The 23,923-nt window shown below is 36.0% G+C and overlaps 1 protein-coding gene and 1 long non-coding RNA gene across 3 annotated transcripts in view; one reads left to right on the forward strand and one right to left on the reverse strand.

The window, feature by feature from the left end:
- LOC136793992 (uncharacterized) overlaps positions 1–23,923 on the forward strand; it is a 564,836-nt gene that overhangs the window by 222,827 nt on the left and 318,086 nt on the right. The gene's annotated exons all lie outside the window — the stretch shown is intronic.
- Positions 214–23,923, reverse strand: part of FGF10 (fibroblast growth factor 10) — an 82,239-nt gene continuing 58,529 nt past the window's right edge. For both annotated transcript variants that reach the window (XM_067030960.1, XM_059060929.2), the window contains 2 exons: positions 5,954–6,057; positions 214–1,734 (listed from right to left, as the gene is read on the reverse strand). In XM_067030960.1, coding sequence (XP_066887061.1) covers positions 1,537–1,734; positions 5,954–6,057 — 302 coding nt within the window. In that variant the 3' untranslated portion in view covers positions 214–1,536. The remainder of the gene's footprint in view (positions 1,735–5,953; positions 6,058–23,923) is intronic.

A 23,923-nucleotide genomic window follows, 5' to 3' on the forward strand; every position in this document is an offset into this window, starting at 1 on the left:
CAATATAATCTTATAGTTATCACTTAAAGTATAGAGCAAATATTATTTTTCTACACTTTTAAAAATCACTACAGACCCTGCAAATAAGGCTTATGTATTTATTTAGTGGAATACTATGTGATGATGACTGGTACACTCTTATGTACTGTTTTCTATACCTGCTCTAACAAAATGAATTTCAATAAGGTTACACTGTGGAACCTTCCAAAGCTCTTTAAATTTACAGAAAATAAGTTTTATTGGGTTTTGTAAAGACTAGATCATACAGCTTGAACAGATTTCAGTATATGGTTGCACATATACCAGAATATATTTGCTCAGTTTAAGCCCCTTGGAGGGTTGCACTTCATACCAAATTCTTTGATAGTTCCTTTGGGGGAGATTCACTATGTGAGACTTATAAAGTGTTCTTATATATGCAAACAGCCTCTTCATCACTTGCCACTGTGACGTATGGCCAAAATATCATTAGTAAATAATGAGGCTAGGCTACTAAAATGTATGTAACAATTAATTTTCCTTCTTTTAATATCTTGGAGACCCACTGATGTATTGAAAGGGAAGAATTTGGCCTTTTGGTCTATTTCTTAGGAAAGGAAGCCTTAGGAGTGATGTATGGTTTTAAATGATGGCAAACATCTCTCACTCAAGCCATGCCATAGCACTGCCATATTTATTGTTGATGGTTCTTATGGCAGAAGTGCAGATTAAGTCAACTGATAGCACACGGGGCACTCACACTCTTTCCCCGATTTTATCTCCTACCCTTGAAGTGTTTGCCAAGTTTTAAAAACACTTTGTCATGAACATGCATGTGGTGTGCTAAAGAAAAAGAAAAGGTCAATCAGAGGGCAGCTGATGAGGATACTCTTTAAAACCCCAAAAGATATTTAACATCCTATTAAATAAATAACTTAGAAAGAAATAGAAAGGGATGAAGGCAGAATGCACAAGCATACCATACTATTTGTTTTGTTAGAACAGTTTTACACTACCATGTTTATATTTTTTAATCCTATCCAATTCTTCCATGACGCCACGCCCAAAGCTCCTTTGGTTGTGCATATGATATGACCCAAGTGCTTTCCAGTAAATGCTTGCGTGTCTTACTGCTCATTGAATCATTAGGCTTGAATGAGCAATGAAAGTCTTTGTTATGAGTTCGTATTCCATAAATAACTTTCCCGAAGATCATTCAACAGACTGTTCCTTGTCCTTTAAGTTCTATCTCAGAAGTTAAAAACGAAAACAGAAACAGAAACTTAACCCAAAAACTCAGCCACAATATTGTTCACTTAGGAATAACTTCCATCCCATCTGATCTGCTTATATCTCAATTACAAAGCAGGACACAGAACTAATTAAGAGAACATCATATGTCAGCAGAGAGTACAAAAACCTTCAAAGGCTTCCTTTCAACCAAGCAGGTACTTGCAATGTGTCTTTTCCTTTTGAGCTACTATCTTCATGAAGAATACCATCTATGCCTGGTAAAAGAGCCTTTGGTTATACTGCATCCACAAACATTGCCTTCCTCTATGAGTGTACCACCATTGGAAGAAAATGAGCTGAGGTGTTTTTCCTTCGTGTTTTCTGTCCTCTCCTGGGAGCTCCTTTTCCATTCAATGCCACATACATTTGCCTCCCATTGTGCTGCCAGTTAAAGGATGCATAGGTATTGTATCCGTTTTCCTCAATCCTCTCCTTCAGCTTACAGTCATTGTTAAATTCTTTCTGCAAGGGAAAAACAAAATCTTTTATTCCTATGGTGATGATACTTGATTCTATTTCACACAAACCATCCAGAGAACTCCAGTTCCTGGGGTTTTTTTTTTTTTTTTTTTACTGTTGCCATTTGTACATAAGTTGTGCACTTAATACAAAACATCAACAACAGAAGAGTAAAACTCATAAAGACAAAACAGATTCTACATTAGAAGGCATGTGATTTATTTTAATCTATCATCATAACCACATATTGGGGCCCTTTAAAAAGCTGATGTGCTTTGAACATGACATGTTTAAGTGCCTAGAATGATTGTTAAGAAGCAAGCATTCCAATAACAATATTTGTGATGAGCCAATGATAAAGAATGCTGTTATAATCCTTTTTTTCAGAGTAATAACTGGGGTTCCATGGGAAAAACAGAATTACAGGAAAAAAGTGGACTTATCAAGTTTGCAAATGTTATCTACCTATAAATCCACAATAAATACACACACATTGATAAGAAAGCAGATCTTAAAGCAAACCATAATAGTTCTAGATAACCAAGAGGCCCGGGGAGTGAGGGATGTCCCTCTCTTCCAAATACCAGATTTCTCAATTTTGTAAATTATTTACAATTTTCCGTAACTTGGAATTTTGCCCAATTTTACTCTGAGGTTTAGGAATAGTTGAACAGTAGGACATGAGACAACCTTGCTTTGTGAATGTCCATGTCAAAGAAACTATAAATCTGGTGACTAGAACTGCTTATATTGTATAAGCCTGAAGACTTGGATCCTGGGAAATTCCACTTTACAGACATAGTCCTTTGGCTTTGTTTCAAGTGGCCAGGTTTTTTAAGGGGATCTTTTGTGACAAAGATTGATAACTCATTCATTTTAGAAATCCAGATTCTCACTCTGGAGTTAATAACAAAGAGGAGATACCTCACTACTCTCAAAACTCTGACTTCAGAAATATCCCTTTCCCCTTATACACAAACTAAAGCAGTTAAAAAGCTAAGGAATTGGGGCTTTTGCTCTTCTGGGTCTATCTTCTCTATGCAAATCAAGGGCATTGTAGGCATCTTTCAGCTGAAACTTCTACTAGGCAGTTCAGTTTCTCTCACGTGAGCACTTTTGGAAATTTTGACTAAATTCCCAATTCCTGAACGTGTGTATATTTAAATATCCAGGTTTCTGCAGGCTAGATCCTAATTTTGAACATTATCACAACTGTAATGAGCAGGTATATTTTATGTTAATGTTACCAGTTTAAGCTTTGTTTTCTGGAATTTATTTATCCTCTGTGCTTCTCTTCTATAAAGAATATTTAAATGTAATGTTCAAGTAAGGACTTATTTGGTTGAAAGTAAGAAGAAAAGGTAAATTATTTAAGGTAATGATTTTAAAATAAAAATTAGGCTTTAGAGAAGATTTGAATCCTTAATTTGAGGTTTTTTTTTTCTGTTTATTCATCCTAGTCTGTCTAAAACTGTATGGTTTTCAAAGCAGAGAGGGTTTTTTTACATGAATAATTGTATTTTTTCAATAAAGAAGGTGTATTTTAGAGACTACAGAAGGATTGAGGTTATTTTAGCTGATTTTATATTTGAAATAGAGCTATGTATAAAAAAGTAGGAATGGATGCTAAATTATTTTTCCTCCTGAAAATTAATTTATAGAACAATGTTTCTGAAAGTGAATTGCACCTGTATCAGACTCCTTATCTCAGGTGTATTGAATATTTAGACCATTGGTCAAATTTTTGTATCAGAATCTCTGGAGGAGACCTAGGAATCTATTGTTTACAGCATTTAGGTGAATCATAAATATTAAAGTTTAAAAAAAATCTAGGCTAGAGCAAGATCCCAAAAGTAGGGTTTTGGTAGTTAAGAAAAAGGTTTTGGATTTCCTCAGGATACCAGGGTAATTTCTTCGGTTTTTAAACCATGCCCTACAAGGGCTTGTCCTCTATACTTCAGTTTTATAATCTATTTACTTAATTCCATCTGTCAGGAGAAAACTCAGTATACAATAGTATACAGTAGACACATTGCTCAGAGGGTGAATAATGAAAATATAAGAGAGATAAGTTTTCCAAAAGGGAATCGAGGAAAATATTCAAGAGAATAGAATATATAGTGTGGTTTAATCAGTTCCTCTGGGTTTTGGCCTAATTGCTATTTTCAAGAAGGCTGTGGAATCAATGAAAATTATCTGAAAAAAAAAAAAAGATAGGAATTACAAGAGTTTGTCACCTGATATACAGAATATATACGATGTGTACTCATGAATTTTTTTTTTGTTATACCCTTTAAATGCAAAGTTCCTAGTCCTATTCTGCCCTGAATAGGACACTGAATTTGAGTAGATTTTTAATTTAATTTTGAACAAGCCATACTTTTTTACTCTTCCTGGTGGTAATGCAAAATTACAATAACAGTACACTATGGTTAGAGAATGAGCTTTTTTCTGAGACAGGCTGAAAGTGGAGTGCATCGACTATGATGGGCTGAGCTACTTGGAAAGGTAGTTAGGTTAATGCATTGCGCTATTCCATGCTGAAGAAATCATGTGGGACAAGGCAAACCCTGTCCTCTTGAAGTCCACAATCTACTGGGAGAAGACAGTCAACAACAAACACATTATTGAGAGAAATATCTGATAAATGCCATTGTAGATCATTAAAAAGGTATGATGTGATAGAAAGCAAATGAGCATCTACATAAGAAATAGAGAGAGAATGAAATAATCCATAGGCCTTAGAGCTCAAGAAGAAGCAGTGTGTGAGCTGTGTTGGGATAGAAGAAAAAAGTGGGGGAATAGAAGGAAAAGTATTAAATAATTTTATGACAGTTCATTTGAGAGCTATCCAGTTTTCCTTGATGTCACCTTTTTAAAGAAATATACTTTATCAATTAAAAATTATTTCAATCTTTTATTGCAATTAAAACTTTTATATTTTCTCTCTCAATCTAAATTTTTATTAGGTTTTACTTTAAAGCATTGGTTTTGACTATGCATCAGTATCTCTTTGAAGAATATATGCCTGGACCTCTTACTCAGTAATTCTTATATAAGAATTAGGGAGGGAAGGGACCTCGGCATGTTTATTGAAAAGAAAAACAAAAAATGTCTCCAAAGTGGTTATGCTGTGAGCTCCCAAATGGAACCACTTCTTAAAATGGTCCATTACTCTTCTAGACTCATTAGTAGAGCTACCTATAATGGAAAAATTTAACTAAAAATTTTCTGACCCCTTCACACGAAAAGCATTTATCCTAGTCAAAGAGGCTCACCCAAGGTATGCCTGACTCCCCAATTATAAGTGGATCTGATATGAATGAAATACAAGGCTATTGTATGTCCAGACCAATGATGGAATCAATTTCCAATGACTCTCAAATTGTGGGTACCATACCAGGAGCGTTAGGGAAACCTGGGACCTTGTTAGAAATGCAAAGTCTTACAGATTTAACTGAATCAGAAAATCTGGGATTGTGTTTTAACAAATCCAATGAGTGATTCTGACACTTACTTAAGTTTGAAAGCTGCTGGCCCGAGGCAGGCACTGCAATCATCCTTATACTAATCAACACAATAAGTTTATTTACACATTTTAAAGTGATATTCCCTGATACTTGCTATGGAACACAGGGATGTATGTACTCAAAGCGCTGGCTGTGTACCAGCTCCGTAACTGAATTAATCGTTATTGTTTAGGTAAATAAAATTCTGGAGTTGATTGAACAGCACAGAAAATGTTGAATTTCCTGATGTGTCTCACCATTTCAGATTTCAATGGAATGCAAAACACCCATGCCCTCGTTTTATCTTCAGCTATAACACATACACACAGAGTATGTGGTTTTCTACTCAATCCAAGATCTTTGTTTTCAATGATTCTTCCCCAAGTTGTCTGCAGCAACCATGACAATCTGACCAGATGCTTCCGTGAGAGTCTGACTGGTTAGCTCAGAGCATTCAGAATATTAGCATTCAGAGCACTGACTGATGAATGCTAGCAACAGTCTTCATGGTAGACTAATGGGTGAACAACAGGGGAGATTACAGAGTTGTTAGAGCTGCCTTGCCAGCCCTTGAAACGCTGGCGACCAGCCCTCTGGTTCTATTTACTAGCAATAGAATGATAACAAAACTATTTAATGTCTGGGGGAAACATTGCAAAACTGTGGTAATAATTTACTGAAGTGGATTTTTCAAATAAAAGCAGAATACTTACTGAGCCATAGAGTTTCCCCTTCTTGTTCATGGCTAAATAATAGTTGCTGTTAATGGCTTTGACGGCAACAACTCCAATTTCCACTGAAGTTATCTCCAAGATACCTAAAACATACAATTCAAAAAGGCTAAATTTAAAGAGTCACATAAATTTAGTTGAAAGAAAGAAAAATCAGAAGAAATTATTGTTTACTTTTTGATGCCTCCAAAATCAAAAATTTAAATAATTGGGGGGAAAAAAACCCAACCTTTTCCACTGTGCCTAAAAGCACAGCAACAATATGGAAAAAAATAGTAAGTCTTTAAATGAATTCCCTTGCATTTTACTCTGCGCATATAGGGGAAAATATTGTTTTAATTAAAATGCTTCCTTTGCTAACTCTACATTTTCAACCCCATAAATATTGAAACAGCTCTGCTCATCTTAGCCTAGGTTTCACAAAAACTTATCAGAGCACACATCTGTACTATGGTATTAAATTAAATCTATAGCATATGTCAATAATATGTCAGATTTACTTCAACCTGTAAAAACAGTGGTAAACTGTTTCTTCTTTGTAGGACTCTTAGATAAACTAAATCTCTTGGCTACATTTAACTGATAAATTTATTTTTGGCAAATGTGTTGACATTCTGAAATACTGAGAAACTAATCCCAATATACACATTGTCTTTAAAATAGCAGAATCACTACTCTGGGTTGGGAGAAAATCCATTAGTATTTTTAAAAGTTTTAGTTTCTTGTTTCCTAGAAAGAATGAAAAACTAAGGGAATTAGGAACTGATAGAAAAGAGATCTTTTTCTCTAATAGACAAGTTTTGGTTGGTGCATCTAAAGATAATTTCCTCTGAAAAGTTGGTAGGTAAATTATCTACTTAAAATGCCCACCTAGTTTAGGTTAAGGAGACCTCAGGTCCTAAACCTACTTCTTAGTTTTAAACCCTTGGGAAAGCTTTCTCAGGGCAGAGAAGCAGCGCTCTGATTAGCAAAGGTCTCTGAATCCAGGCTGAATTTGAATCCTGGCTTTGCATTTGTAGTGAATGACCACAGGAGAAGTCACTGAACTCTTATGTCTCACTTTCATTTGCAAAATGAGCAGCATATTAGTATCTCCCTTACAGTTTTGTGATGGTTAAATGAGTTAGTACACATAAAATAATTAGAAATTGCCTAGAGCTTACTGACTCCTTAATTATGATGAGAGGAAAGTTTTCCTCCAACAGTTATAGAGTTTGAAGCTTCTTCTTCAACAAGCTGTGTAAATCCTGAACAGAACATACAAATTCCCACTGGCTTAGCCCATAAAATCTGAAAGCCAATATATGTTATCATTTATCCTGTACTTTCTATCATAAAAAACACCATCCTAAATGTGGTCCACAAGAGTATGTTTATACTCTTCCTAGAGGGAAAGAGTGTCTTGTTCTTAAGACATGGACACCTTCTTTCCTTTCTTCACAGGTTAACAAGCCATGTCATGGTCAATAGAAATGCTTTCATGCCCCCAAAGCAAAGCTGACATCACTAGAGAAACTTGTGCCAGAACTACATGCTATAGAACATTCTGTTCTTATATTCTACAGGAAGCCTGTGACTTAACACAGCATACCTCCTCATTAATACATTGAGACAGATCTCATTTGGCAAGCTTAAACAAGGAAAGATTGTGAAGAGTGAGGGAGACAGTATCTGTATTTTTTTGTTTTGTTTTATTGGAGTATAGTTGATTTACAATGTTGTGTTAGTTTCAGGTATACAGCAAAGTGATTCAATTATATGTATGTCTGTGTGTCTCTGTATAATGTTCTTTTTCAGATTCTTTTAAGTTATAGGTTATTACAAGATAGTTGAATCAGTATCTGTATTTGTGTGTGTGTGTGTGTGTGTGTGTGTGTGTGTGTGTGTGTGGTACGCGGGCCTCTCCACTGTTGTGGCCTCTCCCGCTGTGGAGCACAGGCTCTGGATGCGCAGGCCCAGCAGCCATGGCTCACGGGCCCAGCCGCTCTGCGGCACGTGGGATCTTCCCGGACCAGGGAACGAACCCGTGTCCCCTGCATCGTCAGGTGGACTCTCAACCACTGCGCCACCAGGGAAGCCCCAGTATCTGTATTTTAAACATCCCTTTTCCTTATACTTGTAGTTGCCCTCAAGGTACAAACATATACACACATTTGTTTGCACATTTGAAAAAGTACTTTCTTGTGCTTTATTTCTTTAATTCTCCTAACAGTCATCTAAGGAGGTATGATTGTTCTCAATTACAGATGAAAAAATGGATGATACTGAGGTTTTGTAACTCACAAGGTGATAAAGTGACATAGGTCTGTAATGAGCGACCCAACACCTAAGCCTCTCACTTTCAGACTATTTTGCTCTCCATCTCTGACTATTTTGCCTCTCCATCATATCTCCCACTTCTTTCCCATTTACACAAGGGAATTCTGCTAGAAAACCAACTGACGTAATGACTCATCGAGATAATAGTCTTTAACAAACTAATATGCTTTTCCTCCCAAGGATCTGGCAGGCCACAGAGGATGATGCCTGAGTCTCAGAGAAGGAAATCTAATATACTTTATTTATGTCACAAGCAGAGGATATAGAACAAGGTAGTGATAAGAACCTGGGGCAAAATATTTAGGCTGCTATTTGCTTTGCCTGCCAAAAAGGCAAGTAAGTACTATCAGTAAATTATAAGGTGTTCCCTATGTATGCTTTTGTAACTGGAAATTGTTAGAATGAAAAAGGTGGATTTCAGCAAAGAATTAAAGATTTTTGAATGTGAACAAGAAGTAGTGGGATTAAGCTATAGTAACAGACTGAGTTGGCAGAAGCAAAAATGTTCTGGTGTAATAAATATTACTGAATCTTTGATTATTTCTGAGCGTGCATGGCACATAGTAGATCATATTTATGCTCAGAAACCCTTGGGTTTCTTTCTGCTTTGCACAAAATAGGAACACAATATTCAAAGAATTCATCAGTCAATTAACCATTTTTCTTACTCTGCAATCAGTTAAAGCTAGCTTGAAAAGGTTCAGTATGCTTCAAAATGGAAAGAGGAAGACCTGGATGATTTAAGTCCTTTTGAGTCCTGAAGATGAACTTTTGCATACACCATGTGTCAGTAAGTCATAATTTGATAATCTCGTGGGTAATGGACAATGACATGTCTTTATTGTAAATATCTGTGAATGTGTGATTTTCTAAGGAACTCAAGTGTAAAGGACTTGCCTATTTTTTCATGAAGAATCTCTCCCATATTCTCTGTTCTTTGGTGAGGATGATCAAGTTTGCCTATAAAAGTATTTTTGGAAAGTATGTTTGACCGTTGTTGGATTAATAACTTATAGTTATATGGGTGTATAATTTGATGCAAAATTGAATGCCAGCTGAAGGAAAGCCTGCCAGGGGAAGTGAGGAACAAGGCAGGAAGTTGTCAGAAGTACGGTTGGGGAGTTGTCAGTCTCAAGTTATCAACCATCTTCTACGGACTCTAAGGATTTTGGCAAATATGAAATATTTTATCTAAAAATATATAACTTTAAAAAGAACATATTAGAAAAAGCCAATTTTTTTTTTTTTTGCGGTACGCGCGCCTCTCACTGCTGCGGCCCCTCCCTTTACAGAGCACAGGCTCTGGACGCGCAGGCTCAGCGGCCATGGCTCAGCCGCTCCGCGGCACGTGGGATCCTCCCGGACCGGGGCACGAACCCGCGCCCCCTGCATCGGCAGGCGGACTCCCAACCACTGCGCCACCAGGGAAGCCTGAAAAAGCCAATTTTTAAAGCAAATTCCTTTAATAATAGCAATATATTAAGTTTATTTTGAATTGTATTTGAAATAAATAATAAAGTTTGACCATCAATATAACAAAAGTGATTGTGACAAAAATCAGCTCCTGTTAATTGTCAAATTCTACCTAATGAGGCAGCATCACCATAGTAATGGGGAGGATTTTACAGACTGATGAACTCCGAATGGAAATAACCTAGACATCACAATTTTCATGTAAATCAGTTATTCTTTTAACTTTAGGGCAAGAGTTATGTTTTGATGAACCACTGAGTTGTCAGTCTGAGGACGTAGCCATTCAAAAGCATTTTTCTCAGTTTATGCCTCTCATCCTTCTCCAGAAGAGAAGCATCTGACCTGTTTTCTCTCCAGCAATTACATTTGACCAAGACTACTCTTTTTGGGCTAAGATAATAAACAAGCTATTGGCCTAGATAGTAACTTTCTCCTTAAATACCTTTTCATGGATATAACAGGAGAAAGAAAGTAAAAGTCATTTAAGAAAATGGATATATACAGGGGGGGAAGTTAGATGTGAAAAATAAATGCAAAATCCCATTCTGCTCTCCTAGATAAGCAGAACATGAATATATAAATAAATCCTGGAGATTATTTGAGTAAATTAATTCTGCTAGCATGTACTTAGCACCAATGTGCAGGGCTTGTGTTAGCTCTCACGATGGAGGATGAAAAAACAAACGAGACACCATCTTTACCTTCAAGGAGTTTTAAAACTGGGTGGGATACAGACAGGAATAATTTAAGTAATTACAGCACAAATAAAATACGTTAAGTGCTCTATTAGAAATAAAATATGTTGCCATGGCTTTAAGTAGTAAAGAAGTCGTCCTGAAGAAGGTGGTTGGTATTTGAGGTGAACCTTTCAGGGGGTAGGATTTTAATAGGTGGGAATTGAAAAGTCGAGGGGAACATTTTAGGAAGAGAAAAGTGAAAGAGTAATGAAAGGCATGGAGAAGGGGAAAGAGCTCAGTGTGTGCCTGAACCACTGTTGGCTCTCCCCACCGATTGCACTTTGTGGGGGACACTTTTACTTAGTAAAAGTAAGCGTTCTGCTTCATTGAGTAGCAGTGATGCTCTCCTGGGTGAGGAATGTACTTTTTTTTTTTAATTTTAAAAATGTATTTATTTATTTATTTGGCTGCATTGGGTCTTTGTTGTTGTGCATGGGTTTTCTCTAGTTGTGGCAAGCGGGGGCTGCTCTTCGTTGCAGTGCGTGGGCTTCTCGTTGCGGTGGCTTCTCTTGTTGCAGAGCACGGGGTCCAGGCACGCAGGCTTAAGTAGCTGCGGCTCGTGGGCTCTGGAGCTCAGGCTCAGTAGTTGTGCACGGGCTTAGTTGCTCCGTGGCATGTGGGATCTTCCTGGAGCAGGGCTGGAACCCGTGTACCCTGCATTGGCAGGTGGATCCTTAACCACTGTGCCACAAGGGAAGTCCTGAGGAATATACTTTTCAAAAAATTTATTGTGAAACTTGGAAGCAGCTCAATAAATGTCAGAGCCGTATGAATTCAGAATCAGTCACATTTACTTTTGTCTAAACATTTTAACTCAAATAGATATTAATGCTATATACAGTTTGATAGTTTTAGTCAATGTGCTGAAACATATCATGACTAGTATAAGATGATACACAAATCCTATCCTCTCTAAGTCTCTTTCTTCCCCATGAATTGTTCAGTGGCCCTAATAGTTCTATTATATACTAATATAGAAAGACTTATGGAGTGCCTTGGCTTGTTGTCATATTTACACCGTATACCTCCGAGATTATGTGACCATACCCAATAGTGAGGGGCTAAATGGCTCCAAATATGGTATTCAGTTTAGAATCACTGTGGGTCTATCTCATTAATTGTGTATCTTTCTCAAAGAACTGTAGTAATCATAGTGGTCTTTTTAAGAAAATTATTAGAACAGTGCATCGTTCATAATATGTGCTTAATATGTATTTATTGAATGAACAAATTAATTGTAAGTGGTCAGTCCAATGACTGGCTGAGGAAAGAAAAATTGGGTATTCATTAATTTTTTTTCTTTTGACAGTAATCATCTTTGTAAAATCTTGAGATGAATTAGTAATTCCACTTCCAAATTAAAGTTAGAGGAAATGCCAAAATGTGTGCTTCAAACGAAAGTTGGTGAATTATAAAATATAAATGCTTATTAATCCTTTTAGGTAAATTATAACAAAGGCAATGATAAGGGTTGTTTTACCTATTTAAATACTTTTCTCCAAAGTACTATTCTGTTCTCAAAGTACTATACTATTCTAGCAAACACTTGATTTTTAGATTTCAAAAGTATTTTAGAGAAGCACACTTTTTAATCCACACAAAGGGATTCACTTCCATATAGACTAATTTTCTAGGTAGCTGAAGTTTTTCAGCTCTCAGACGTTATTTATTAAAAAAAAAAAAAACACTTGGCTTCTAAATCTTCAAGTTCACTCATTTCCTTGTTCATATATGGAGATTACTAGTCACAAGTTTGTTTTTCTTTATGACATTAGCACTGATGGCTTTCTTTGATGTGAAAGTACATTGCTCTCATGAGTTTCTACATGAAACTGCCAAATTAATGTGTGATCTTGTTAAAATTGAATGAAAAATATGAGCAAGGTTTGGAGATTTGCTTTTCTAAATACAGGACATGAGGCTTTATGTAGAAACCTTAGTATTTCTTTTTGATAGGCTCTCAGTTATATTCTGGAGAGTGGATATCTACACAAGTGTGATGTTAAAATTCTGGAGTGAACATAAAATATATAGCTTTAACTCTAGAACAAACTGCATTTGTTTCATTATAGACATAAAGTCATATATTTTTATGTCTATGATGAAACACATGTAATTTTTCTTATGTAGTAAAAATTATAACAGTGAATTCGCAAATAACTTAATGGAGCATAATTTTGCTTTATAAATACTAGTGTTGAAAAAATTATACAGAAATTATTTCAACTGATAGTTAATTTACACCCTTGAATTTGTTAACAACTTGATGCCACTCATGGTTCTTGAGCATAAAATGCTACTTTAGATCTAGAAAGTCCAACAGATTCTAGGTCTGCATGATCATGTCCAGAAAAAATACACAGAGGTTTTCAATAACTAAATAATTGTCATCATATTAATTAGAAATATTTCAAATAATGTTTTCCCCTCTCTTTAATGTGAAACAGAGCTAAATTAAGTGAAGCCTCAACACATTATGTGAACTGTTGAACTCCTGCCCAGCACAAAGGACTTTCCTGAACACTATGCTAAGAGACTCAGTCAAACTTTACCCTGGCTTCCAACCTCACTAGGCTGTGTCCCTAAAGGTGACTCCAGCCACCATGCTTAAGAAAACGCAACACTGCCAAACTTAATTGTTCCAGCCCCCCTTGCCAAACTATTTTCAGTAATTCTCCATTCCACTCCCTTCTGTAATGTTCTATTTCCACATAGCCACTAGTCTCTTTTTTGTCCCCTCTTTATCACTTCCCCATAATCTCTTTTTGTTCCCTCTCTCTTCTCCCTTAAAAACTTCAGTCACCTTTGTCTTAGTTGGAGTTGAGCTCCAACTAAGCTCAGTTAATACTCTAGTCTCTCTCCCTTACTGCAGTAGTTTAAATAAAATCTGTCTTGTAACCTTTAACAAGCGTCTGGTGCTGGATTTTTTTGTTTGTTGGTTGGTTTGAGTTATGTGAGATTAAAAAAAAATCTCACAAGGATTATAGAGTAGAAAACTGTCACCAAAGTCAGGGGTAGCATGTGCAGGCAAAATAGTTCACAACTGGTAAGTGTAAATGGAAGAAAAGTATGGCTTTTTGAAAACTGGGAGAGGAAAGCACCTAGCTGAAAGGTAACAGAACTATGTTAGTATCTCTTAGCTTAAGGGTCCACATGCTTTACACTTGTTTGGGATTGCATATTTGCTTGGAGACTCTAGCTTAACTGTATTAAAAGAATGTCAAAATGTACCTGAGTAATTGCTGTATATTGAGAGTAACTGGAACAACAGCAACATTTGTGATATTAATTTTTATTTTGTATCAGCTACTTATTTTCCCATCTCATTTCTCTCCATCTACACCCCCTTCTCCCTCTCCATCCTATCCTCTCTCTGTCTCTGTCTCTCTCTTACACACACACACACACACACACACACACACACACACACACACACACACAAACATGATAGGCAGCTAATAACCACACACACAAACACACACACATTTTTTAAAGGAAATAGCAAAGTCACATTTCATGTGATGAAATTAATAGAGGAGGCACTTAGGTGTAAATGAGAGGGAAATTAGTGGAAGCTCTAAAAAGCAGAAGAACTTGGCTTAATAGCTCTGCTTCTTAACTAGCTGTGTGACCTTGGATAAGTCAAGACTCAGAGTCTTGGTTTCCTCATTTGCAAGTTGGTGCTAACTGCCTACAGCTCATAGGATTGCATAGAGTCTCAGCCAGTGGATATTGAATAGATATTTACTGTCTGCTGAGTCAGAATGGTGTCAAGTTAACCAGTCTTCTACACTAGTGGTTCTAAAACTTGATCATGCACCAGAATCATCTGGAAGGCTTGTTTAAACAGATTGCTTGGATTTTTGATTTGGTAGACCTGGGGTAGCCAGAGAATTTAAATTTCTAGCAATTTCCTAGGCAGTGCTGATTCTGCTGGTCCAAGGACCACACAGTGTTTTATACACTACATTCAGAGACAGAGCAGGCCTTTGATATAAAAAAGCATTGACAGAAACATGTGCAGAGAAGCAAAACCACAAACAGGAATAGATGCAAATAATGGTAGCAACTTAACAACAAAGTAAAATTGTTAAAGAATGTGGAAAGAAGTACTGGGTTTTTCTTTTGCTTGTTTTTGATAGGTGTGGGATTCAACATCTGCTGAGATAATGTGGATTTGGAATTCATGTACGAGTGTAGTACATTGTTGTCTGTAGTCAATTTTTTGAAGACTTGCAATAAGATTATTATCAGAATCTTTATTTTCTTCTCCTCAGTAAGGGTGTGGACATGCTGGTGGAAACGTAAGTGCCTTCAGCTACCCATAAAGAAGTATTTTATAGGCATTCTCATAGGGCTAATTGTGTTGACATTCTAAGAATTAAATGACTGTATGGCTCCCTTAAAATTATGCCAATGGCCAAGAAATTGCTACAGATCTGTAGGGATTCACTTGATCTCCCACCCTCTAGAATAATCTCACTACCTTTAAAGGGAAGATACCAGAGTGGGCTAATCATTGATCTAGATCTGGTCCACCTCGTACTATTATAGACTCTGGCTGCCTTTTCAGCATAATGCAATAGAGCTATTTAGTTTTTCTATCAGCCACAGTTCTTTCAGATATCCTTGACATTCATTTAGAATTGTAGACAGAAACAGTACCTACATTAGCAGATAATCTTTACCATCCCTATATAAGGAGATATATCTTTGCCAGTTTGCTACAGTACAAAATGACCTTTCACATTCTCACCTGGTACTTCAAGTCATAGGATAAGCTCAGTGACTAGCCTGGTCTTATTGATGAATATGGTGGCAAATTCTAAAACATTTCTCAATTTAAGGCTATATTTTAATTGACCAGTACTGTAATTTAAACATTATCATTGACCTAACATTAAAAGTATCAGAAGCAACACAATCTAGAGACTTTATTTATTTCCTAGTTATAAATACATTTTAAAGTGTGTTAGAGATTCATCTCATTATTATATTTTTATTACAAATGAAATGTGACTGAGGTCTTCCACGATGATCATTAGTCAATAAATATTTGCAGATGGCCATCTAATGTGGCTCTTCATGACACTGTACTAGATCAATAGATTTAGTAAACTTAATATTTTCTAAGTTTTTTTCCTCACTAGCAGAGTTTTTTTGGTTGTTCACTTAACTTTATTGCACTGTGTCAGGACATAGACAATTACTAATATGTAACAGTGCTGTGTTTTCAGACATTACTTCTGTGTTCTCAGGGAAGATTCACAATGAGACATAAATTACATGTTTCTAAGAATAAGACATAAATTACATGTTTTCTAAGAAAATTCTTGAGAATTTTCCATAGTAAGTACTGATATAAATTTAATTTGAAAAATGAGAAAAAATTGTAAGCTGAATTTTGCATGAAATAAAGACCTAGAAAAGCTTGTGTGCCTCTGGAGATAGGAACCCTCACCCTACTTCCAACTAATAGTAATCCTGGAAAAAGAACACTGGAAATACTTACATGTTTGAGTCATTCCTGTGACCCAAGATAATTGACACTGGATCCCATTTTACAGTGGAATAAATGGTGGGAAATAGCATAAAACAAAAAGAGAGGCTGAAGATACACTGAGAAAAGCCCAGCACAATGCATTTGAATGGTAGGTAATAAGGCCATAATAAGGCAGAGAGTAAATAAGGAAAATATTCCTTCTTGAAAGGTAAAGTTATTTCTGTGTCAGAAAATATATTTATATATAAAGTTATAAAGCTACCCCCCCCCATTTCCTTTAGTAATCAAATTCTTCAGAAAATTCCAAAATGTTAGAATTCCTGATTTCTTGCCTGGGCATCCAGCCACACACCGCTTTGGCCCTACTCTTATTATGTCTCCTGTATTTCACATTAGGGGAAAAAGCCTGAGGGAATCCTTATGTGGTTTATGTCTCTTCACTGAGCATTGGAGGGAAGGAAATTTTCTTTCTTTCTTTCTTTCTGCTATTCTGTGTAGAAAGGTTGGTCTAAATATTAACATGTGAAAATAAGGGACAATCACTGCAATCTTATTGCTGCTGGAAAAATCTACAGATAATGCAAAATAATACTAGAAATGTGTTATGTACTAGAAAAAGCCAAACAACTCTCTAAATTAGATCTATCAAGATAAGGAGGCTTTGGTAAGCGTATCAATTGTGATATTCCTCTTCCCCAATCCCCAAAATGAGTCATCATAGATTATTTTGAGAAATATTCTTGGTTCAAACAAAACTTCTGATCAGTCTAATTTAAAGCACAGATTTTAAAGCCTCAAAATCAACTAAAATTACAAAATAAGAAAACTTCATGTCATTTATTTTAGTGAGAAAAGTTCAGGTCATTTAAGGCTTAAGAAAAAGCTAGGTCTTACAAATTGTAGAGTCAGAGAAGAGCTTGATGAAATCTAGAGATTGTCTGGTTTATCTCTTTCCCTTCTGTAATAGATGACACCAGGGGACCTAGGGATATCCAGGGACTTATCCAAGCACCTCTAAAAGATTACTTAGAGCCTGAAATAAATAGTTAGTACATGTTCTTTCTACTACAACATGAGCCTCCTATAAACATTTAAAAACTGTTGGCAGCCAGGCAAAAGTTTTCTATCTACTTAATGTTTTATAGACTAATTTATCTTGCTCATTACACAGAAACAATTCATTCTAGTTGAGCTTGACCACTGTATATTTTATTTATAAAGGAAGAAAAAATTTAAAAGCCAACATAAAGGGTTAGAGGAATTATTTCATGATATATTTTGCTAAATGATCACCAAGTCAATATATTTACTCTAAAGTTATTCTTATAAAATGTCTACCACATTTACTAGAGTTTTAATGAATTTCTTTAATACAACTAAATGTAATATAGAATATCTTTTCTCCTCAATTTAACGAAAAGCATAAAATGGGCCAGTAGAGCACATCTTTTTCTTTTTTTGAATTTTATTTTATTTTTTATACAGCAGGTTCTTATTAGTTATCTATTTTATACATATTAGTGTATATATGTCAGTCCCAATCTCTCAATTCATCCCACAGTAGAGCACATCTTGATGTTGGATTTCTAGTAAGAAAAAGTCTTACTTGATGCATTGAAGTGTTCACAACGTTAGCTAAGCATGAACAGCCCTGAGTAGCTTAAAATACTTAATGTAGAACATATATTAGAGTTCAAGCTCAAGGCTCACTTTGAACATGTATTTTGTAAATTTATAAAGCTTTTAGCACGATATGGAATGGTATATAATTAGTTTCTTTACTCTTTCAAAGATTCTTCCCATAGTTACTTGGGCAGTGGATAATTATAATACTAAGATATATAAACATGACTATTTAGTAAGTGTATTTTTATTTGATTATGCAAAAAGACAGTTTACCTATTTATATATACTTGTTAATTTGAAACATTTATTCATTTGCCATATATAGAATTATATATTGCAATAAGGAATTCTGACTTTTGCTGAAAAGGGGAAGTTTAATCAAGATACTCAGGGAAGGTCATAGCTCTCTGGACATTGACCAAAAGGATGTCCTTTTTTGGTCAAACACCAAGGTAGAAGTGATTTTGTCTCCAAAGTTCATGAAAATGCCCTGTCATTTGCCACACAACTGGCAAAGAAAACAGATCTCTTAGGTTGGAAATAGAAGACAGCATCACACATTCATTTCTAGTCACTAGTAAAGCACACAGCCAGTATTGCAGAGTACACTGGAGGGAATACTTTCATAGAAATTAATATAAGGGATTTTCCTGGTACTTAAAAAGAGTATTTTGAGACAGCATAAAAATTAAAATATAGTGTAAAAGTCAGAAACAACATGGGAAAAGCAACATTGGGCTAGGAAGAGATTTTTAAAGAACATATGTACCTTAACCACGGGTAGGGGAAGAGTATTACTCCTTTAGTGAGATGCAACTGATGATTGATGTTAGAACCCAACATATATCCTTTATTATTCTTTGTAATTATACATGGGAAATGAAATACTATGTATGGTTTTCTAACTCTCACTGACTATTTTTGTTGTTTCACTGTTTTGAGTTAACAAGCTATAAAGAAATTACTAGACAGGGGCTTCTCTGGTGGTGCAGTGGTTAAGAATCCGCCTGACAATGCAGGGGACGCGGGTTCGAGCCCTGGGCCAGAAAGATCCCACATACCGTGGAGCAACTAAGCCCGTGCACCACAACTACTGAGCCTGCTCTCTAGAGCCCGCAAGCCACAACTACTGAAGTCTGTGCGCCACAACGAGAAGCCACCACAATGAGAAGCCCGCTCACCGCAACAAAGAGTAGCCCCCGCTCGCGACAACTAGAGAAAGCCTATGTGCAGCAACAAAGACCAAACGCAGCCAAAAATAAAAAGAAATTACTAGACAGGATGAATTCTACCTGACACATGATTTATGTTTTCCCATAGTTGACAAAGACCAGGAATTATCTTAATATAACATCTTATTTAAAAATCAGTGCTTATATACACACTACCAAGTGTGGGTTAGATAGCTAGTGGGAAGCTACAGCATAGCACAGGGAGTTCACCTCTGTGCTTTGTGGCCGCCTGGAGGGGTGGGATAGGGAGGGTGGGAGGGAGGGTGACAAAAGAGGGAAGAGTTATGGGAGCATGTGTGTGTGTATAACTGATTCACTTTGTTGTAAAGGAGAAAGCTAACACACTATTGTAAAACAGTTATTCTCAAATAAAGATGTTAAAAAAAAAAATCAATGCTTAAATTGGTTTAAAATAGTACACTTTTGAGAAAGAACACACACCCTTTAAGAAAAACACAATCTATTTGACCCAAGTTTGAAAGTGAAAACTGATGGATAAGAGAACGTTATATGTAGGTGCTGGTTCCAAATAATCAACAGGACCATATAGGAGAGCTTTGAAAACTGCCGAGAGGCAAATAAGTAGAGTAATATATAATGTGTGTGTGTATAATATATATGTATTTCAGACAAGTGTTATTTCATACTCATCTTGGTGCAAGTCTTAGAAAACTGTTATGAATAAAACATGCTGAACATTCAGCATTTGAGAATAGAAAATAGATTATAACTACTATGTACTTGAGTTCTCATGCACATAAGACATGCTTTCTGGTATCCAGATTACAGGGGAAAAAAACAGAGAGAGGAAAGCAAAAACTAAAAGTTAACAGAGAAGAACCACAGAATTAAAATTATTCTACCAACTTGATTTTGTATATCTTGCATTAAAATACATATCCAAACCATGCTAATTGCAAATGACTCACTGTATTCAATTATATTTTATTCAAAATTGTTAAAATCTTTAAAAATTTGGAAAAAGTATTCAAAGAAAAGTTATCTTAAACTTCTTTGTAGTATACTTCAGTTCAGCTGGATAAAACTCCATATATATATATATATATATATATATATATATTTTTTTTTTTTTTTGGTACGCGGGCCCCTCACTGTTGTGGCCTCTCCCGTTGAGGAGCACAGGCTCTGGACGCACAGGCTCAGCGGCCATGGCTCACGGGCCCAGCCGCTCCGCGGCATGTGGGATCTTCCCGGACCGGGGCACGAACCCGTGTCCCCTGCATCGGCAGGCGGGCTCTCAACCACTGCGCCACCAAGGAAGCCCTCCATATATTATATTTTGAAGCACTGTTTCCACTTATGTTTATTTGTCAAAATCTGAAAGCATTTCCCCCCAAAAGAAAAACTCTCAATATTATTTAATTCATATACTCAATTGCAAGAAAGTATTTGAATTGATTTGCTCAATTCTGACTCGCTTGTTTTGTCAAATAATTATTAAATTCAACTGAAATAAAACAACTAATTTATAAAATTTATGGTGAGTAAAATTTTAGTGTATGGGTATAAGGTAGAGAAAAACAAAAGCTGAAAAGGACAATACAAATTTGAAAATAATTTGTCAAATTGTCATCAGATTGGCAAAACATATTCAGGTAAAGTGGTTGGTTGGTTTTTTAGCAAGTCAGGTTAATAAATTACTGGAAACATCTATAAAGAAGGATGAGCAACATTCACCAGTTTCATACCACTCAATTTCCGTTGTAAATGTTTCTTCTCCCACTAATTCTAGTAGGTCAGAAAAAAATTGTGATTGTAATACAATTGGATTTAGTACAAACGTTGAAATATTTCAGTGTACTTTATTCTTGGGTAAAATTCAAAGTAAACCTTGTTTATTTGTTTTCATATAAGAATCTTTACAAATAGATGTCAAATATAGTGTCATAATTTAAGAAGGGTATATATTTGATGCCTCCATATTTTACCAAAACAGACTCAGAAATTCAAGACCCATGAGACGACATACATTTCATAGTTACTGTTATTAAACAGATAGATGAATAGAAACATGTACATCTATCTTACATAAACCAGTGAGAAAAACAATTTTTTAAATTTCAAAAAACTAAAACAAAAATAGACATGCTCTTAAAAAGCTTGAAAAGTTTGATTAAACTATGGCAGAACATGGAAATGGAACTCAGGGTTAGAAGTCTCTTAAGAAATTTTTAACTTATGGATAAGTTACAGCTGTCATGCAGCTGAACTTATTTCTTTATGCATTTTGATACAAGGACTAGGCATATTTTTATGTCAAGGAGAAGTTCAGTATGCAGATGAGAACTATGGTGAAGAAAGAGGAGAGTGCTTTTGGCTGGAGGTAGGAAGAACATCAAGTTGCCCTTAGTTTATTGAAAGCATGACTCTTCTATTTCTCCAAATGGGCCACATCTGTGCTGTCAGCACCTAGCCCATAGCAGGTACCAAACATATAATCATGGAACAAATTAGTAACTTATCTGAAGGAACTCATGTGCAACGTACCAGTTTCAACTTATTTTCCTCTGGAAAGAGGAGAGGAAAGCTCTTCTCCATTGGCAGGTATTTGAGTGTGCCAACTGTACCTAGAGTACTCAGTGGGGTAAAATCCAAAGCCAGTTCCTCTTCACCTTCCATGGCAGGAATATAGAGGAACAAGCCACCCTCTGCACCCCCCATCCTGTCCCAATTTGTCTTCTAACCTCAGCATGGGCTGTATCCTGAGACTGATTCCTCACATTATTTTACGGATGTACATTCAACTCAAAGTAAAGCACAGATACCTTGAGGGACCGATTATCAAATGCAACCCTATGAAAATCACATTGACAAATATTTGGTGCTTTCTGTGTATGAAAGCCACCTACTGAGCATAGAAAGAACCACTGTGACATGTGTGTTATAGGAAGAGAAAGAATAAAATGGAGTCCCAAGCCGAAATTATTCTGCTCAGTCTTTTCCTACTAAATTCTACTCGCTTCAACCACAGCAAAAGCCAAGAACCACTCTGTTCCCTTTCCTTTCATAGGTGTACAATCATGGGAACCTGTCTTAAAAGGCTAAAAAAAGAGGTCTCCTAACCACAAAGTCCAGTATCTCAGTCCACAACCTGGTTGTTTTTTTGCCTCAGAAACTTAGTCAAGGATGTTGAGGTAATGAGGTCTGCTGCAAATGTCCAAATATAAACAACTGCTTGCTGACTATAAAACCCTGAGTGTTTTCATCTTGAGTGCTTAACAGCTTTCTGACGTGGTGGGAGATCCTATCTTTATTCTTCTAGCCAACAAAAAGCCTTCTCATCCCTCTTTGCCTTCTCAGTCAACACTTTAAGTCTGGAGAGTTTGACAAAGTCTTTATGTTGAAAGTTAAAAGCTACTGAGAAGAGTACAACCATTTCACGCCCTTCCTCTTGCATCATCATCAGCTCCTCTTTTTATTGTTTCTCTAACATGCCAGTTGACAAAAACAGCCGCTAATAATTATGTTTGCAGTACTAGGCTATGTGATCTAATTGCACAGACTTGTGCCACATGTCTTGTCCAGTTACACAAACTTGATTTCCAGAAAGACAGCTTCAGAGACACTCTCCTAGCTGTCTTCCCACTCACAAACTTCAAGGGGTGTGCACACTGTTAAATGTTAAATACTGTTAAATGGCTGTACATGAAAACTGTTTTCATGTTTTTTTCTTTCACCTTCATTCAACCCCTCCCAAAATACCGACGTTTCTGTAGAGAGAGCAGTGTACTACTCTTTGGAATCTGATAGTTTTCTTTTTTAATTGCCCTTGCTAGCTAACTACTTTGTAAGGTAATCACATGAAAAGTCAGAGATATTTTGACCTTTAAATTGAAGCAAAATATCAACACACTAACTCTTTTGGTAGACAAGATTTTCTGGCAAATTTATTACAGGCAGAACAAATATATAATCAGTTACTTGCTTTGCAAGATACTTTTTCAGATTCTTTACATTTCCCTTATTCCTTACTATAACCTGAAAATCTCACTATGTTAATACATAATTTTAAAAATCTAAGGAAAAAGCTATATAAGGAAAATTATTTCAAGTAGATTTCTACCCAGAATAACTTGACTTATTTGAAGAACTGATATTGATGAAGATTTTGCTCTTACTGTTGGCAAATAAGTGCACCAGATTGATTTCTTATGACTTGGACCAAGTCTAGTTTTCATTGTTTGTTGAAGCAGATCTTTTCCTAATTGGCTGACATGTTTTGATCATAGGCTTTTAGCTTGACATCAATGCCTTCTACTTCGATACCACTGATCTAAACCAGCACCCATTCCACGTGATAATCCAAATGAAAAATATCACAAAATGAGCATGTACCCAATATCAGAAACATTTGCTTTGACATTTATCGCTCAGACCTTCTAAGTAGTTCTGGCATGGTCTAAACTAGACCATCTAGTTTCCAACACAAAACAGCTGGTTTAGGTGGCAAAATCTTGTCAAGTTAAAGCACACAACCCTTAAGAATGAATAATTGGCAAGATCTTGTTCCACTTCATCTTTCGTCTCTACTGAATCTGGACAAATGACTGTAAATTTGCGCCAAATTCCTTTTCCTAAAATGGGCAGCCTGGCTTCCCACGGAGACATAGAGTTTCAGAGCATTAGTGTCCCCAGGGTATCTGTCAGTACAAAGCTGGTCTAGGATAAGCCACATTAATAGCAGTTTCCTCTTGTCATTCTTAAGCTGTCTTTTTATATTTATGAGCTCATCCATATGAGTTAAATGTTTCACATTATTTTTGCTACTTCAATATTTATCTGATACTTATTCAAAAACTGTAAGTGTTTTCATCCTTTAGTAAATAGCATTTCAACATTTCCCAAAGTATTGGATTTTCAAAAGAAAGTTGGCTAAAAGAGCATTATAAACAAGGTGCAAGGAGACACTGGTAGTTGATACTTCTCTTTCTCAACATATGGCTTATGTTACAACTGAGCAGGTTCCCAGCTTTTATCTCTGGGAGCTGTGAAGTTGACTGCTTATAAGGTCTCATTGTCTAATTAATCCTTACTTAAAATT

The sequence above is a fragment of the Kogia breviceps genome, chromosome 4 (genome assembly GCF_026419965.1).
Source record: "Kogia breviceps isolate mKogBre1 chromosome 4, mKogBre1 haplotype 1, whole genome shotgun sequence".
Taxonomy (NCBI): domain Eukaryota; kingdom Metazoa; phylum Chordata; class Mammalia; order Artiodactyla; family Physeteridae; genus Kogia; species Kogia breviceps.